Genomic DNA, 19,690 nt, shown 5'->3' with positions numbered 1-19,690 from the left:
GAAACCGCTGGCTTCTTGGCGCAACTTGCACCTCTCCGAAGATATCGAGTTGCAAGTGCCTCCATGATTTGTCCGGCCAAGGGATTGGCTGAAGAGGGGCAGGACATGGTCTAGTTGCTTTCTCACTAATTGTGCATGCTTCACAATTTTTAACAAAATCTTCTACGCAACGATCTATTGCTGGCCACCACACTGCCTCGCGACACCGTTGTTTCATCTTAACAATGCCCGGGTGTCCTTCGTGTGCCAGTTGTAAGACGCGGTGTTGGAGTGATTTGGGTATAACCACTCGAGTTCCGCGCGTGACACATGTATCGTCAACCACAGCCAGTTCGTGGCGTACCCTGTGGTACGGAACCAAGTCATCTGCTAACTCCTTGGGCCAGTCTGTCCTGAGATACTGGCAGACGATTTGCAGTGTGCCGTCAGCTGTCGACTCCGCTTTCAGCTCTCCCCGCGTCACGAGATTCGCCATCGCGTGCGAAATTACCGCGAGAACGTATTCGTCGATGTCGCTTGAAGCGTCGCTACCACATGTGCTTGCAGGTGCCACCATTGGGACACGACTGAGCATGTCTGCGATGCGATTGCGTGAACCTGCGAGGTATTCTACATTGAAGTTATACTGGTGAAGGCGATCGGACCATCTGTAGATCCTGAGCGGACGATGTCCTGAGCCTGACGTGTCTAACAACGTAGTTAGCGCTTGGTGATCTGTACGGAGAGTGAATGGTCTCCCGTATAGGTATACGTGCCAGTGTTCACACGCGCAGATGCACGCTAATGCTTCGCGTTCCCCCGTGGAGTACTTGCGTTCTGTGGCAGTCAAGGGACGGGATGCGAATGCGATCGGTCGTTCGCTTCCCTCGATACTCTGCGAGAACACTGCTCCGATCGCTATACCGGAAGCATCTGTTGTGACGTACGTTTCAGCACCTGGGTCGAAGTGTGCGAGAACAGGCGGAGATGCTATTTTGTCTTTCAGCGTGTTGAATGCGAAGTCCTGCTCATCCGTCCATTCCCACTTGGTGTCTTTCCGTAGCAGCTTCTGTAGCGGTTACGAGTCACCACTAGAGGGCTCTGCCTCGAGATCAACGTTTCCTAAGGGTGTTCCCTGGGCGACGTCCAGGGGTTTGGCAGCAGCCATGTTAGGCTTGAAATAAACACACTTCGGGTTCTGTACACCAAGTGTAGATTGTGAATTATTTAGCCCTCGAACACAACAGTATGTTCTCCCCGTGACCTGCGTGGTTTTCTCTGGGATCGCCGGTTTCCTCCCATATTCCAAAAACGTGCAGGTTTGTAGGTTAATTGGCTTGGTATAATTGTAAATTGACCCTAGTGTGTGTAGGATAGTGTTAATGTGCAGGGGTCGCTGGTCAGCACGGTGGGCCAAAGAGTCTGTTTCTGCGCTGTTAATTAAGCAGTGCACTATTGACTTATTTCCTTATTCCTTTCACATGCCTTCCTAACTAAGTTGCACATGACCCTTCTTGAGCTCCATTTCAATTATTTGCAAATGTTATGCAATCAAGAAAAAATCTTATTACTCACAGAATTACTGACTTCAACGGGTAATTTTGTTAATGCTACCTCTACTGTTGCTTCTTCACGTTTCCATCCGCTCCCTGCACACTTTGGGGCAATTTATAGAAGCCAGTTAGCCTACAAACCCACATGTCTTTGGGTTATGGGAGAAAACCGTAGCACCAGGAGGAAACCCACATGATCACAGGGAGAATGTGCAAACTCCACACAGGCAGCATCCGAGGTCAGGAGGTAACCCGGGTCTCGGGTGCTGTGACGTAACAGTTTTACTGTGAGATTCTGGTCCTCTGGCTGCATGAAGGATGTCATTAAGCTGGAAAGGCAGTAAAGACTCACAAGGGTGTTACCAGTTCTGGGGAGCTTACGTTAAAGACTAATTAGGCTCATTTATTTTTCCCTGGAGTAAAGGGTACTGAAGGGTAACCTTAGTTTAGTTTTAAGTTTTAGTCTTGGACATGCAGAGCAGAAACAGGCCCTTCAGCCCACCAAGTCCGCGCCAACCAGCGATCACCCCGTACACTAGCAATATCCTACACACTGGCGACAATTTACAATCTTTACCTACAATTTACCTACAAACCTGTACGTCTTTGGAGTGTGGGATGAAATGGGAGCACCCGGAGAAACCCACATAGTCACGAGGGGAACATACGAACTCCGTACAGGCAACACCCATAGTCAGGATCGAACCCGGGTCTCTGGTGCAGCAACTCCACCTCTGCTGCCCTTATGGGGGCATATAAACTCATGAGGGGCATAAGTAAGACAAATACACATACTCGTTTTCTCAGGTTGGGGAATCTAAAATTAGGGGCATATACTGAAGGTGAGAGAGTAAAGGTTTAAAATGGACCCGAGGGCAACTTTTTCACATGGGGAGGTGGGTTTGTGAAACCTGCTGCCAGAACAAGTGATGGAGGCAGGCATGCACAAATACAAGTTTTGCAAGACATTTGGGCAGGTACATGGAAAGGAAATGTTTAAAGGGAGATGGGCCAAATGTAGTCACATGGGACTAGATCATCAGATGGGCAACTCGGTTGCGATGGATCAGTTGGGCCGAAGGGCCTATTTCCACACTGCATAACTAGCTCTGTGCCTCTGTAGCATATTCTAAAGAGATGACATGCTGCTACACTAAAACGCGGAAAAGCAGGGAGGTAAAATGAGTGCAATGCCCGTGTTAAGTAGCAGGACGACAAAATTGCGTCAAAACTCTTATAAAACTTTTGTTACTAGACAAAGCATCTCAGCTACTGGCAACAGAGGAAAAGAGAGACTGTCGGGCATGGGAGAAGTCAATTTAATTCAGAAGGTTTAAATGAACCCATTTGTAATCACAGACATGAAATGCTGGAATAACTCAGTCTCAAGAAGGGTCCTGAACCGAAAAGCCATCCATCCATGTTCTCCAGAGATGGTGCCTGACCCGCTGAGTAACTTCTCCATTTTGTATCCTTTTGTGTAAACCAGCATCTGCAGTTCCTTGTATCTACAGTGACATGTAAAGTTGAAGTTGAAGAAAATATCACCATGAATTTGGGGGATTATTGCGACCTCTCATTTTCATATATAAAAGGCATTCTAGGTTGCTGGGAAGATTCTAGCTCTTCAAATAAAACTCCTGGTGCATCAGAAGTGTAAATATTTGCCTTTGATTGGTCTCTGTAGCAACCCTGGACATTCCCATGTTTGAGATGTCCTCGTAACAAAAGCAATAGCATTACTTTAAGCAAGTCATAAAATGACTTTTATTCCACCAGGATTATTCTGGATATATCAGTGTTTAAGAAAGAACTGCACATGCTGAAAAAATCGAAGGTAGACAAAAATGCTGGAGAAACTCAGTGGGTGAGGCAGCATCTATGGAGCAAAGGAATAGGTGACGTTTCGGGTCGAGACCCTTCTTCAGATATATCAGTGCTCACTTCTGGGTTGATTAAAGTTATCACTGCTGAGCTTTCATTAATGGATACATCCACCACTCTATGTAGAATTGAATCATAAAATAGACATGATGTAATAATGCTAAACGTTCGGTGAAATAACATATAGTTCCAGGTTTCTTGGAGAGGATGCAACAAAGGTTCGTTCAATAGGATGTGGAGGAAGGTTTGCATAGAACTACAGTTTAGGGTTAATACACAAAAGGACACAAATTGCTGGAGTAACTTAGCAGGTCAGGCAGCATCCCTGGAGAACATGGACAAGTGACGTTTCGGGTCAAGACCCTTCTTCAGATTCTGAACTAGTCTGGTTTGAGTAGAACATACCTATTGAGTAGAACAACCTAGAATTGGAAATTATATGAAATCATATCACTGAATTGTTTAAAATTATTTTAGATGCTAAAAGTGTATCTCCCATGACTGCAATTTCTCTCACAGCCAATAATGGCAGCCATTTAGATATGTGATAATAAAGTTCTTAATTCGTGCAGATTGAATATTTGTAATTTTCTACTCAGAGAATGCTGAGCTGTTGCGTGTGAATGACTGAGATCAATAGGTCCATAATCAATGAATGGAAAAGTGGTGTTGTGGTGGATTAGCAGTGATCTCAGTTGAATGACGTTACAAACTTCAGAGACCTTTGGAGCCCATTCTTTCCCTATTTTCTCACACTTGCAAGGAAGTAAGATTTCCTATGGTTTGTGGTCCGACATAAACTTAGTGTTGTGCCCGTGTTAAACGACAAGAAAACAAAATTACACCCCAACTCCTGGGGCAGCTCGGGACAGAGACTGAGGGTGGTGCAGTGAGAGACAGTGATATGTGACAGAAGTCATCCTGGACCCTTTTCCAAATCATCGTCTTGTTATTGAAAAACAAAATATCTGCAAATATTGGAAACTTGAAATAAACGTAGAAACTGCTGGGGAAGACTCAGCTTGGTCTCTTCTGATGAAGAATCGTGGACCCAAAACATTAATACTCTTTCTATCTCCACAGATGCTACCTGACCAGCTGAATGTCTCTGACATTTTCTGCTTTACTCTCAACAATCAATTGGCTTTGACAAAAAAAGGAATCCCACCTTGTACGTAACTGGAGACCCCATGCATTTGGAATCGTACTCAACTTGGAGCAGCAGTAAAACCCACACTAAGGAGAGACAAGAGGGCCCACTCCAGTATCCTACACAAAACCTTGTTCGAAGAAACTGCAGATGCTGGTTTACACAGCAGGTAGACACAAAATGCTGGAGTAACTCAGCAGGACAGGCAGCATTTCTGGAGAGAAGGAATAGGTGACGTTTCGGGTCGAGACTGGGTCAGAGGAAGGGTCCCGACCCGAAACGTCACCCATTCCTCTCTCCAGCGATGCTGCCTGTCCTGCTGAGTTACCCTCAGCATTTTGTGTTTATTCTACACAAAACTGTTGGCTGTGATGACTTTGATTTCATGACAATTGTTTCTCAGTGGGAAAGTAGTGGAATAGATGGTTAAAAACCCAATTTTACAAGAGATTATTTGTTATCAAGATTCTATTTTAACCTTTAAAATATTAAAACATTTATTAGAAGACACATGTTAGTGATAAAACTGACTGAAAGTTCGGCAGAACTTGGGGTTAGCCAAAGCAACTTTAAGTTGAGTAACTTCAGTTTTATTATGCTTAAGAGAAGACCATCTGTTATTAAATGTAAGCTACATTCAAATTTGGGTTACTACTGGGAGGGTATGTCAGGACCTGGATATTTTTGAAATCTGATCCTACTTCAAACGATGAAAATAAAGAAAAACAGATAAAACTAAAAGCAGGCCCAATGACAGGACGGGTCAAAGACACTCCCCGCCCGTACCCATCAGAGTGATGATAATAGTCGCGATACGTCGGGGGGGGGGGGAGCTGTTTGTACACATTATCAATAGTGGGGTTTGGTGGGGGGGGGGTGGCCGAGTAGAGAGAGAGAGAGAGAGAGAGAGGCGGCCAATTTCTTACGTGCAGTCCTGGTTGAAGGAGGCGCAGAGAGGGGCGATGGTGGATCCCTCTCCGCCAGCATCACTTTGGCTCATCCTCAACGCTCCGCATCCGAACCACCCACCCGGCCCCGCCGGCTCAGCGACTCTCCAGAGTGGCGCCCAGCGGCTCGCCGACACTCGCCATGTCGCCTCCCCGATCACGAGCCGACGCACAGCAACAGCTGGCCCGGTGACGTCACGCCCCCCTCACACGTACCACAGGTCCCGCCCCCCTCCAGCAGGGCCAACGCTGATTGGCTCTTCTCCCCCCTTGCTCCCGCCCCTCCTCTTTCCCTCCAACACACCAGTTGCCAACGTAGTCCAGGGAAGACCTCACTCTGTGGCCAACCTGCACGTCCATCAGAACTTTCATTCATTTATAAATGCAAAACTTGTCTCATACTTGTGTGGGAAGGAACACGGGACAAAAACCACTGTCCAAGATCCAAGATTGCAGAAGGATGAGGAGTGGGACCTTATTGAAACTTACCGAATAGTCAATAGCTCATATAGTGAATGTGGAAAGGATGTTTCTACTACTGGGAGAGTCTAGGACTATAGCCCATAGCCTCAGGTTGAAAGGGTGTACCTTTAGTAAGGAAATGTGAAGGAATTTATTTAGTCAGAGGCCGGTGAATATATGGAATATGTTGCCGCAGATGGCTATGGAGGCCAAGTGAATAGATAGTTTTAAGGTGGAGATTGGCAGATCCTTGATTAGTAAGGGGCAAAGGTAGGAGAATGTGGTTGAGAGGGAAAGATGGATCAGCTGTGATCTGGGGGGGTCACTGATGATACTGGCTACATTTTTGAATCAGTGACTCATGGTGGGGAGGTCAGTACCCGTGATGGACTAGACAGTGTTCTCCAGGTTTTGCAATCTTCCTTGTTCCTTTGATGCAACCAGTCCATATGCTCCCTATTGTACACTTATAGAGTTCAAGTGAGTATTTATTGATATACCGATTATCCTCAATCTTGTAAGGAAGTAGAGGCTGTATCACTGGGAGTACATGTAGAAGCAGAAGAGAGGTTTAAGGCAGAAATAATATGGATTAAGGAGGGTGAAAAGATCTAAGGATCTGTTCATTTTGCCTATTTGGTTAATGGATAGGAAAGGTATAAAAGGATTTGAACCAAATGCAGGGAGGTGGTACTGGTGTATCACATGGGGTCGGCATAGGCAAGTTGGGGTGAAGGGCCTGTTTCCATGTTTTATGATTATGTGACTATATTTAAAGGATAAGAAGACAGGGTTGGAAGATTAAAGAACAAAATGGGATTTGGAGTCAATATTTTTAATTTGAAATATAAATAGGGGGTAAAAGTGGCTTCTAGGGCTGGAAATCCAAATGTATTTATTTGGGATCCAAGTCCCATCCCAACTTGCCCTTGTGAAGATGATGGGACTGATTTCTTGAACCATTTCAATCCCTCCAGCAAAGGGATTCTCGTAAATGCTACTTTGAACGGTGCTCCAAGATTTAGAGCCACCAACCATGAAGGAATGGAGATTAAAAATGGTGTGCAATTTGATATAAAATATTTATACACCTCCAGTTCAAAGAAAGGTCCTGACCCAAAACGTTACCTAACCATGTTCTCCATATCCTGCCTGATCCACTGCAGCGCTTTGTGTCCTTTTGTGTAAAACAGCGTCTGCAGTTCCTTGTTTCTACAATACACTGGATCCTCCAAGTGCTTCTACTCAGCGGCTGTGGAAAGCATCTTGTCCGGAAACAACACGATTTGGTTTGGGAACTGCTCTGCCCAGGACAAGAAGGCTCTGCAGAGAGTAGTGCGTTCGGCTGAGCGCACTATGTGATCTACACTCGCCCCCCCCCCCCCCCCTGTAGGAACTATACACCAGAAGGTGCAACTCCAGAGCCAACAAGATCATGGGAGACCACTTCCACCCCAGCAACGGACTGTTCCAGCTGCTACGGTCAGGCAAACGCTTTCGCTGCCATGCTGTGAAAACGGAGAGGATGAGAAGGAGTTTCTTCCCAGAGGCCATTAGGACTGTAAACTCCTATCTCACCAGGGACTAACTTTACTGTACCAATTTACTGTTGTGTGATGTCTTTTTAAAATTGCTGTTTTTCCTTTCCCCCCCCCCCCCACAAATATGTAATATGTGATTCTGTTTTGTAGTTTTTTTGCACAAATCCGCAAGCATTGCCACTTTTCATTTCACTGCACATCTCGTATGTGTATGTGACGAATAAACCTGACTTGACTTGACATGTAGTGATGTTCAAATATACATGAAGTCTTTCTTCTTCGTCTTAGTGGTAGAGGTCATGGGTTTGGGATCTACTGTCTGAGTGTGTTGACTTTGATTTCATCAAAATTGGTTCTGAGAGGGAAGTGAACTTTTTTCCCCTTGAGTACCTGACTGCATACCACTGTGTTCATGGCAGGAATGTAGAAATGGTGTCGGGTACACTGGTTGTTGAAACTATAGGGAAATTCAGAGAGAAAGTAGTGGAGTAACATTTGATGAATAGTGTTCAATATAAATTCTTTCTTCCACTTTCTCTGTTTGTTAGCTAGTGAGTCCAGCTGCTTAATTTGTCCAACTCCTGAATCAATCGCCTCTTCCGTGAAGGTGATTCACCCCCATTCCTGCAACGTACTCTTTATATCAACTCCATCTCATTTTGTTATTGTAGTTTTGTATTATTTTGTGCTATTTGGTGTTTGCACCACAGTCTTGCAACATTCTGCTGTTTTGCATGAAGTTGGGCAAGTCCACATCTCGCATACAGGAGTCATTTAAAGGCCAGGTGATCAAAGTTCAGGACCGGCATGTTCCAATAAGGAAGCAGGACAAGGATGGCATGATAAAGGAACCTTGGATGACCAAAGTGGTTGTAAATGTGGAAGTGTAAAAGCAGATGGGGCCTTTGAGGAATATAAAGCAAGCAGGAAGGGTCTCAAATGGGCAATTACAAGGGCCAAAAGGGGTCATGGTGTCATTCGCGAGTCAGATTATAGAAATTCCTAAGGGTTTTCATACATGTATTAAATACAAGAGGGTAACCAGGGAGAAAGCAGGACCAATCAAGGATAAAAGAGGGCATGTATGATTAGAGTAAGAGGATGTATGCAAAATACGAGATGAGTAATATACACACCAAGGAGGAGGAAATTGAGGGTAGTGAAAACAGTGAGGGGAAAACTTAATATGCTAGAGTAGTTCGAGATCAAGAAGGAGGATTTGTTAGGGTTTTTGAAAAGCATTGAGGTAGATAAATCCTCGGGGCCTAGTGGTATCAATCCTAGGTTATTGAGAGGGAAGAGAGGAGATTGCAGGGACCTTGTTGAGGATCTTTCTATCTTCTCTAGCCACGGGCTAGGTCCTGGAAAATTCGAGAGTAGCCACTATTGTTTTTAGTTTAAGAGGGGAAATTGTGATAATCCAGGAAATTATAGGCTGGTGAGCCTCAAATAAGTGGTAGGGATGCTTTTGGAGAGCATTTTTCAGATATGATTTACTTGAATTATGAAGAGAATTGGCTGTTTAGGGATAGTCTGTACCAATGCAGGTCATGTCTTACGAATTTTATTACGTTTCTTGAAGTGACAAGGGCAATCGATGAGGGTAGAGCAGTGGATGTTGACTACATGAATGTTAGTAAGGAATGTGATAAAGTCAACCATGGTAGGTTAATCCAGGAGATTAAAATGCATAGGATCCATGGCGATTTGGTTGTTTGGATTCAGATATGTCAGTCTCATAGAAGACAAATGGTTGTGGTGGAAGCAGGTAATTCGAGCTGGAGGTCTGTGACCAGTGGACTTCGACAAGGATCTTTTCTGGACCTCTGTTGTATGTGATCCATATAAACGACTTGGAAATAAAGAAACGTCGCCAATTCCTTCTCTCCGTAGATGCTGCCTCACCCGCTGAGTTACTCCAGCATTTTGTGTCTACCTTGGAAATAAATGTAGATGGATTGGTTGGTAAGTTTGCAGGCGACATCAAAATTGGTGAAGTTGCAGACAGCGAGGAATGCTGTCAAAGTGTACAACAGTGTATAGATCAGATGCAGAAATGGGTAGAGAAATGGCTGATGGAGTTTAATCCAACTAGGTGTGAGGTGTTGTACTTTGAGAGGACAAATATAAAGGGAAAGTATATGGTTAATGGCAAAACCTTTCTCAGCATTGATGTACAGTGGGATCTGGACACCCAGTCCATAGCTCCCGAAGGTTGCAATGCAAGTAGATAGAGGGCTAAAGAAGGCCTATGGTTGCTTGCCTTCATAGGTCAGGGCATGGAGTATAATAGAAAATAAGTAATTTTGCAGCTTTACAGGACTTTGGTTAGACTGCATTTGGAGTATTGTATGCAGTTCTATCACCCCATTACAGGAATTATGTGAAGGCTTTGGAGAGGGTGCAGAAGATGTTTACCAGTATGCTGCCTGGATTAAAAGGTATTATCTATAAGGAGAGGTTGGAGAAACTTGGATTGTTTCTCTGTAGTGTTGGATGCTGAAGGGTGATCTGTGAGAAATATATAACATTATGAGAGGCACAGTTTGGGTAGACAATCAGGATCTTTTTTTCCCCAGGGTAAAAATGTCAAAGACTAGAGGGCGTAACTTTAAAGTGAGACGGACAAACATTAAAGGTGTTCGGGACAAAGTATTTTATGCAGAGAGTTGTGTTTGCATGGAATGTGTTGACAGGGGTGGTAGTAGAGGAAGGGGTGGAAAATTGCAACCTTCACGTGGTCCGCCCTGTTTTGACGAATGCACAATCAAATAAGATCAAATAGAACAAGTTGTCCTACAACTTTAGGCTGTGCACGCCATGCGCAAGAAGAAGTAGTAGAGGAATATACGATAGTGAGATTTAAGTAGTTTTTATATTTGTACGCAGATGTGCAGGGAATGGAGGGATATGGGTTACATGCAGGCAAAGGAGATTAATTTAACATGGCATTGTGTTCGGTACGGACATTGTGGGCTGAAAGGGCTGTTCACGTGCAGTACGGTTCTATGTTGTATTAATCATTACTGTATGTGTGCTGTTTACTCTGAGCACTACGTGAACATGGAAGTTCATTGCTCCCTGGTATACATGACAATCAACTCGTCTGCACTGTCAGAGCACCATTTAGCTGTGGCTTTCTTCAGAGACGCAAACGGGGTCTCTGGAACCTTCCAACATTGAAACAACTGAGAGCATTTAACCCCATGGACCCAGCCATAAAGTGGTACATTCTTGGCAGCAATAATTATTAACAGCTGATACTTCAGAGAATGCTTATGTTACATTCTGCATCTCAGTTCGGTTTGATTATGTTTCCACAAGTGGAAGACCAAGGGCTTGTACTGCACTGGAATGGGACGTTTGCCCGCCATATCCATCCTGATCTTTTTATCCATCGACTCTCATCCCATTTGCCCGCAACAGGACTGCCAATGCCTGTTAAGTGTCAGTTTAAATGTCTCCTAAACAAAGTAATTTGTTAACTCTGCCTCCTTGGACATGGTGTTCCGAGCTTGTAACCAGGACTGGAAGGCTTGAGTTATAAAGGGGGATTGGGAAGCCAAAGATTGTCTTCCCTGGAGTGAAGGTGGGTAATCTTATAGAGGTTTATAAAACCACGAGGAGTATAGATATGGTGGATGGTCACAGTATGTATCTCGGGATGATGATGATAAAATTAGAGGGCATGGGTTTAAGATGGGGGAAAGATTTTCACAAAAGAATCTTTCCGAGCTCAGCCCCGAAGATCAGAGAGTCCAGGAATGGGCAGCCGCTGGCGATGACGTATGTACGGTACGCAAGGAGTGGGCAGGTAGAAGATGGATCGGGGTATTACCTTCAACACCTTCAAGGCCAGTGGCAGGTTGTGTCCCTCGGGACACAAGTTACAAAGGTACAAAAGTTCACCCAACAGTCGTAGCTCCTGCCTGCCGCTGCACGTGGCAGTAGTCAATGCAACTGATTCAAATAGTGGTAAGTATAGAGGTATCGCCCAAGTGCTTACGTTTAGTTTAGAGATGCAGCATGGAAACAGGCCCTTTGGCCCACCAAGTCCGTGCCGACCAGTGGACCCCGCACACTAACATTACCCTATATATTAGGTGTAGGAAGGAACTGCAGATGCTGGATTAAACCAAAGATAGTCACAAAAACCTGGAGTAGCTCAGCGTGTCGGACAGTATCTCTGGAGAAAAGGAATAGGTGACATTTTGGCTCGAGACCCTTCTTCAGACTGGAGAGTCAGGGGAATGGGAAATGAGATAGAAAGATCGTGATGTAGAGGTATAGAACAAATGAATGAAAGATATGCAAAGATCTCTCCTATACATTAGGGACAATGTACAATTTTACCAAAGCCAATTAACCCACACACCTGTACATCTTTGGAGTGTGTGAGGAAACTGGAGCTCCTGGAGAAACCCAACGCAGGTCACGGGGAGAAAGTACAGACTCCATACAGATAGCACCCGAAGTCAGAATCGAACCCGGGACCCTGGCGCTGTAAGACAGCAACGCTACTGCTGCGCCACTGTGCCGTTGGGACAATTTATTTTTGAGCAAATTTTATATTTTAATCAAACACTCTTCTGTTTTGCAATTCTGTCTAGTTCTGTCTGGAGAAATTTATCATTTGTGGGAAATGGCAGCACATAATTAAAATTCCCTGTTCTGTTTTCAGGAACTATCACATCAGATCACTCTGTGCTCTATAATCCTACTCATTTGTGAATGTGAGGTTACCCAACGCTTTCCTTCTTGGACATGTTGCAAGTGCAGACATCTGCGGCTTTCTTTTCTGTTGGCAGAATGCCCATTTTCTGGGCAGCACACATTAACAACTTGTACTCTTAGCTTTGTGGACATATCAAGGTGGTGCCTTGATATGTCCACAACCTGGAGCTCCAGAAGAAAGAACGATGCAAGTGATATTCTATCAGGAATATTGAAATAATGGTTGGCACTGTGGCACAGCTGGTAGAGCTGATGCCTCACAGTGCCGGTTACCCGTGTTTAATCCTGACCTCAGGTGCCATCTTGTGGTGTTCACCGTGTAACTGCTTAGGTTTCTACCAGGTACTCTGGTTTCTTCCCACATCCCAAAGACTCGCTGCCTGGTTGTAAATTACCTCCATGGGAACAGATGGTTCTAAGTGGTTTAAGGAAGAGATTCTAGGATATGCTCCAAGTTTCCTTGGATAAAATGCAGCATCTTCACTGACTCATGGGAATCCTTGGCCAATGATGGCTCAAAATGAGGAAGGAGAATCTTGGACAGTATTAAGAACCTTGGCTCCATGCATCAGGACTGCTACACAGAAACCTTGGATAAGGAGCACATCACTTCACAACTATCTGCCCACCCATCCGACCCTATTTATGGAAGTAACTATAGTTCCTTCAGTGGCCTGATCAGTCATCTTAGAACTCACAAATCAAAGTGGAGCCATACTGAATACCAAGAGGCCAAGAACAAGAAGATTTAAAAACAGACACATGGTACTTGAGTAACTCAGCAAGTCAGGCAACATTTTTGAAGAACATGGATAAAGGGCCTGTCTCACTTGTACGAACTTATTGCCGACCTCTGCCGAGTTTGCCCTTGACTCATACTCCCAGCATGGTCTCCACGATGTCGTGGGAGGTCTTAGTTAACTCTTCCTCATGCTCGTGAGTGGTCTGCACGCACTCGTGGCCTCAAGTAGGTAGCACCGTTTTTTCAACCTGCTAAAAAAATGCCCACAAGCGAAAAAAGGTCAGCCAAGTGGGACAGGGGCTTAAGTGAAGTTTTGGGTCAGGACCATTCAGACTGAAAAGAAAACAGCTTTTGTGGTTAATAAAACAAAAACAGTGTGCAGTAATCATAAGGGTCACATTTTGCAATTTCAAAGATGTTAAATAAACAGCTAGTTAAAGCGTTGATAATGAAGTTGAGCTTTGTATCGAGTGTTTGATCAGCCCTGCCTCTCCCCCTGTTCTGCCAACCCTGTCACATAATGATAACAGTCCTATTGCACATCTTCAGCATGCATCTGCTACTCCAAGTTGTAACAATTGCATTTATCAACCACTAATTATTTTTATTAGTTTTCCCCTGAAAATACTGAAATATCCAGCAACTTACAATATAATAAGCTAAGTGGAAATATTGTGACATTTTTAATTATCAAAACCAAAATCATTCATTTATCATTTAAGAGGAAGCTGCATAGGATGTTGCTTAACATTGTAAACATTTAGTTCCTTTTTAAACATTCAAGGGCCTGTCCCACTTGGCGATTTATTTCGGCGACTGCCGGCGTCATATCAGTGTCGCCAAACGATTTCGAACCATTCAAAATCCAGCGGCGACAAAAAAAAATGTTGTGACACTTGAAAAAACACCGCGCATCATACGTCATCACGACGTGTCACTACCGCATCACGCCGCAAATTTTTCAGTGACCTGATACGTCAGTGAATGATGCTGGAAGTCACTGAAAAAATTGCCAAGTGTGACAGGCCCTTTAGTTTAGTTTAAAGATACAGGGCAGAAACCAGCCCTTCGGCCCACAGAGTCTGCACCGACCAGCGATCCCGGCACATTAACACTACCCTACACACACCAGGGACAATTTACATTTATATCAAGCCAATTTACAAACTCGTACGTCTTTGGAGTGTGGGAGGAAACTGAAGATCGCGGGGAAAATCCAAGTGGTCTCGGCGAGAACGTACAACCTCCGTACAGACAGCACCTGTAGTCGGCATCGAACCCGGGCCTCCGATGATTCAAGCGGTGTAAGGCAGCAACTCTACCGCTGCGCCACCGTCCTGCTCCTACCCGTTAAATCATTTTTAAAAGGGAGACAAGAATTATAGAATTAACATATAGTATTGTTAAAAGAAACACTATTGTTAAAAGAAACACATTTTTGAGAAGGTTGGATGGAGTGTTGGAAAGCTAAATGGTGTTTAGGAAGCAGGATCAAAACAATTTGGGCTCTGTTAGTATAAGTGCAATAGAGGGCTGGGAGATTGTTCTAGGGGCCAAAGTAGAAAGATAAAAACATTATTCTGAGACACAAACTGCAAGAGGTTACAGGGATAAGGCACGTGAAGTAATGTCACAATTTGAAAATGACAACAAGGAAGAAAATTACTTATCTTTGAGGCAGCTAACAGTGAACATTGTCAAGTATACAGTAAGGATAGGGAGGAGTGGTGCTACATTGAATAGTGGTAAAACGTGTGCTGGATTTGTGATAAATGATCGAGGGATGGTTGCAGGCAAAGTAACTAACTCTGCTCACACTTTATCATGATTTCAGTGAACAGCCAGCATCAGCTATGCCGTGAATATGTTACGCTATCACCACTAGGCCACTGGCTGGAGCAAATGTTAGAAGTCAGTCAAGGGATCATTGCTGTAGGAAGGAACTGCAGATGCTGGTTTACATTGAAGATAGACACAAAATGCTGGAGTAACTCAGCAGGACAGGCAGCATCTCTGGAGAGAAGGAATGGGTGCATTTTGTATTGAGACCGTTCTTCAGACTCTTGACCTGAAATGTCACCCATTCCTTCTATCCAGAGATGCTGTTACTCCAACATTTCGTGTCTATCTTCAAGGGAACAATGCTGATTGCCAGAGGAGATTGAACATTACAGCAGAAGAACGGGCCACTCGGCCCACAATGTCTTTGCCGAACATCTCTACCTACGCATAATCCATATCCCTCAAATCCTTGCATCCAAAAGCCTCATAAGTGTCATTATCCTATCTGCCGCAACAATCAACCTGGTGATAGCACCACCCAGGAGAGCATGGATTCCAATGCAGCATTGGAAATCTTGGTCAGTCAGACAGAGAGCCAGGAAACCAGGAGGTTCCCATTGAAATGCCGCTCCCTTCCGCATCAATCACCTACTGGCAATCTCCATCAGTCATGAGGTAGACCTAATAATACTGGTCCTACCACACTCACGCATTCATCACCACATCAGGCTTGTATCCCTCTGATCACATGTAATGACTGCAGTTCAACCAGGGTGCACTGAAGACTCTCCCATGCAGTTCTGATACATTAACAGTGCTAACTGTGTCCATCACCAGTCTCTCTAAGCACTTCATAATTGCGGATGTTAGAGCAACTGGATGGCAGTCATTAAAGCACGCAACCATGCTTTTCTTTGGCACTGCGATGATAGTGGTCTTCTTAAAAGCAGGTGGGGACGTCAGAATGGAGTAGTGAGAGTTTAAAGATGCCTGTGAATACCTCTGTCAAATGATCTGCAGAGGGACTCCATCTGGGCCAGTAGCTTTCCATGCATTCACTTTCAGGAAGGCCGATCTTACGTCTGACTCAGTAACCATTGGTACAAATGCATCAGAGACTGACAGGGTGGATAAGATTCTAATGGCAATCTGTTCAAAGCGAGTGTAGAATGCATAGAGCTCATTGGGGAGGGACTCAGTGTTGCTGGCAAAACCGCCCAACTTCATTCTGCAGCCCATTATATCGTGCAAGCCTTGCCTTGATCTACAGTTGTCCATGTCATTGCCTTGGGACTCCATCTTGGCCTGAAATTCCCTCTTGGCATCATTACTGGCTCTGCAAAGGCATAGATAGATTTCCTATACCGCTCAGGGTCATTTGACTTGAATACTGCAGACTTGGACTTCACCTGGGTGTGAAACCCACTGTACTTCCATGGATTCCAGTAGAAATCACACATATCATCTTCTTTGGTTCATAATCCTCTACATACTTGCTGAAGGCATCAGTGACAGCAATGGCATATTACCTTCTCCTGGACCACCCATATTGAAGCAAAGGCCAAGAAAGCACACCAATGCCTCTACTGCCTTAGAAGGTTTAGGAATTCCAGCATGTCCCCAACAACTCTCACCATCTCAAGAAAGCATTTTATCGGGATGCCTCACAGCATGGTTTGGGAACAGCTCCATCCAAGACTGCAAGAAATTGCAGAGGATTATGGACCATCACACAAAGCAATCTCCCTTCCATTGACTCCATTTTTACCTCATGCTGCCTCGGCAAGGCCAGCAGCATAATCAAGTGATTCCTTGCTTCCAAAAATGATCAATCATTGATGACATCCTCGAATAGCGCACATAAGACCTCACCACACAGGGCTTGATCCTCTTAACGTTGAATACATTCCTGTTAACTGCATTGTTTATATTAAGTGTGGCCATGCGGTTGTAAGACAGTGTTGTGCGTTGGCTAGCAATGGGATCAACATACTCTACATGGTTTCAGTCTGCAAAACATTTGCAAGTACCGATGTCATAAGTTCATAAATTATAGGCACAGAATTAGGCCATTTGGCCCATCGTGTCTACTCCACCATTCAATCATGGCTGATCTACCTTTCCCTCTCAACCCCATTCTCCTGCCTTTTCCCCATAACCCCTGACACCCGTGCTGGTCAAGAATCTATCTATCTCTGCCTTAAAAATATCCACTAACGACCTCCACAGCCATCTGTGGCAATGAATTCCACAGATTATAACTAAAGAAATTCCTCCTCATTTCTTTTCCAAACTTACGTCCTTTTATTCTGAGGCTATGGCATTTGGTCCTAGACTCTCCCACTAGTTGAAACATCCTCTCCACATCCACTCTATCCAGGCCTTTCGCTATCCAATAAGTTGTCCTTCTCTATACCATCCTAAACATGCCCAGATATATGCATTAAGATAATTTCGGAATTGATTCAGCAACCATTTTTACCAAAGAATGCAGCCATATTTTTTGGCCACGGATTCCGGGCAGTTTATGGAAGTGATTGATGCAGGTAACGGAAGCAGCTATTGCTACTTTGGGTAGGTAGAAAATGAGCTATCTGTGCACAATGGAGGAATTATTCAGAATGGCATGGTGGCATAGCAGTGGCGCTACTGCCTTACAGAGCCCGAGACCGGGTTCACTCCTGACTATGGGTGCTGTCTGTATGGAGTTTGTACGTTCTCCCCGTGACCTGTCCTAGTGTGTGTAGGGCGGTGTTAATGTGCGGACTCGGTGGGCCTAATGGCCTGTTTCCGCGCAAGTATGGTGAGGCATTATTGCAATGGTGTGCAATGGAAATCTTGATTGCAGCAGCATCACCGGCACACATTGAATCAAACCACGCCCAAATACATGAATTATACTTAAAGTACATGTACATTTTGCAAGAATGTGAAAAAGGAAAAAAAAAACTGCACAAAAACAAATGGTATGTGATGATGTCAACTATACCAGCTATTCTGGAAAAATTAAGGGTTTGAAATTCAATTCATTCACAGTTAAAGAACATGTGATTTTTGGCATTATCAACAGCAATAACTAGCACTTATGTCTCTCACATAATAAAACATCCCAAATACTTAATACATTATCAAATAGTATTTTTATAGAATTATGCACAGAGGGCCACAGAAAAATAAGCCAATGGTCTTCGTCTCTTAGTGGGTGAAACTAAACTGGATACAAAAATCTTCTGTGTGTTCAGTTAGACTGTCTTTGTAAATATTACTGACTGAGGCCAGGAGATGGAGCTCACTGATGACAAATGTGTTCAAAGAGAAGTTAGCGACTGGCAAAAAAAGATACAAAGTGCTGGAGTAACACAGTGGTCAGGCAGCACTTATGATCTGCCCGACCAACTGAATTACTCCAGCACTTTGTGTCTTTTTTTGTGGACCCGCATCTGAAATTCCTTGTATCCACAGGTAGCGACTGGCCCCTGATTGATGGGGGACAGCACCGACAGGAAGCACTGTGAGGGGTGGGTGTGCAATGGGCAGGAAATCATTCCCATTTGCCCCAGATTTTGTATGAGTTTAATAAATCAGAAGAAAATTAGAGGCCGTACTCTCATGAGTTTCTGGTCTAGATTCTGTGGACAATTTGGAGAAACAGTTCTTAAGCTATATGAGGTGTCACTTTAAAAGAACACCATGAATGTGACATACTCCTTCTATCACCACATAAACAGAATAACGAACAGAGCTCACCCACACCCCATTACCCACTCTCCCCCCGCCCACCCTTGCCTGTGTCATCTCACATTCACCAACATTTCAGAACTATTGGGTTTGGTCTTCAATCACCCCATATCAACAGGCTTATTTAGACCTTACACCTTAATTCCCCATCACTCAACTTTCCCTACCCCCTGCTTTCTAATTCCCCAGGAATGAATCAGTTAACCTATGATGAGCGTTTGTCAGCACAGGGCCAGTACTCGCTGGAGTTTCCAAGAATGAGGGGGGGACCTCAATGCAAATAGTCAAATTCACTCATTGAAAATAGTGAAAGGCTTGAATAGAGTGGATGTGGCGAGGAATTTTCCACTAGTGAGAGAGTCTAGGACTAGAGGTCATAGCCTCAGAATTAAAGCACGCTCTGTTAGAAAGGATATGAGGATTAAAAAAAATTCAGTCAGAGGGTGGTGAATCTGTGGAATTCTTTGCCACAGAAGACTGTGGAGGCCAAGCCAGTGGATATTTTTGAGGCAGAAATAGACAGATTCTTGATTAGTGCAGGTGTCAGAGGTTACGGGGAGAAGGCAGGAGAATGGGATTAGGAGTGAGAGATAGATCAGCCATGATTGAATGGTGGAGTAGACATAATGGACCGAATGGCCTAATTCAACTCCTATTCCTTATGACCTTATAAACACTACATCCCAATTACTTCCTCCAACGCAACTCTCCAACACTCATCCACCCCCATGCATTCCCATGCATTGCACCATCTCCATTACCAACACTGCTCCAAATTCTACTCACCCAAACATTTTCTTCCAGTGCTTTTCCATGCAAGCCCCAAACCACAGCGCATCCTCATCAGTTGTAGCTATTCCCCACCTAGTCCCCCTCCCACTATTAGCCACCTCTGTGTTCCTCCCATTCAGCTCCACCGCCATCACTCCACACACATCCAGGGTTCCCCCGCTCACAACATTCACCTGCTCTAAACAGCTTACCCATGCTGTCAGAAGTTACCCACCAAAACCTACTACTCTGCGCTGTTCTCTAGTGCACCTTCACAGAGCATTCCCCACCCAGTAGAGTTACTGTCATACAGCGCGAGAAACCCAGGTTCGATCCTGACTACAGGTGCTATCTGTATGGAGTTTGTACGTTCTCCCCGTGACCGCAAGGGTTTCCTCCGGGTGCTC

The 19,690-nt window shown here is 44.5% G+C and overlaps 1 protein-coding gene across 3 annotated transcripts in view; it reads right to left on the bottom strand.

Moving 5' to 3' along the window:
* The window catches only part of LOC116987968 (WD repeat domain phosphoinositide-interacting protein 1-like), an 82,291-nt gene extending 76,593 nt beyond the window's left edge, over nt 1-5,698 (bottom strand). For all 3 annotated transcript variants that reach the window (XR_004415838.1, XM_033044330.1, XM_033044329.1), the window contains exon 1: nt 5,493-5,698. Coding sequence is in view for 2 of the 3 variants with exons in the window: in XM_033044330.1 (XP_032900221.1) it covers nt 5,493-5,566 (74 nt within the window). In the remaining variant the exon portion in view is untranslated. The remainder of the gene's footprint in view (nt 1-5,492) is intronic.
* Nucleotides 5,699-19,690: the final 13,992 nt, after the last annotated feature.

The sequence above is a fragment of the Amblyraja radiata genome, chromosome 26, assembly GCF_010909765.2.
Source record: "Amblyraja radiata isolate CabotCenter1 chromosome 26, sAmbRad1.1.pri, whole genome shotgun sequence".
Taxonomy (NCBI): domain Eukaryota; kingdom Metazoa; phylum Chordata; class Chondrichthyes; order Rajiformes; family Rajidae; genus Amblyraja; species Amblyraja radiata.
The sequence above is the reverse complement of the archived record's forward strand: the minus strand, read 5'-3'. Positions and strand labels throughout refer to the sequence as shown.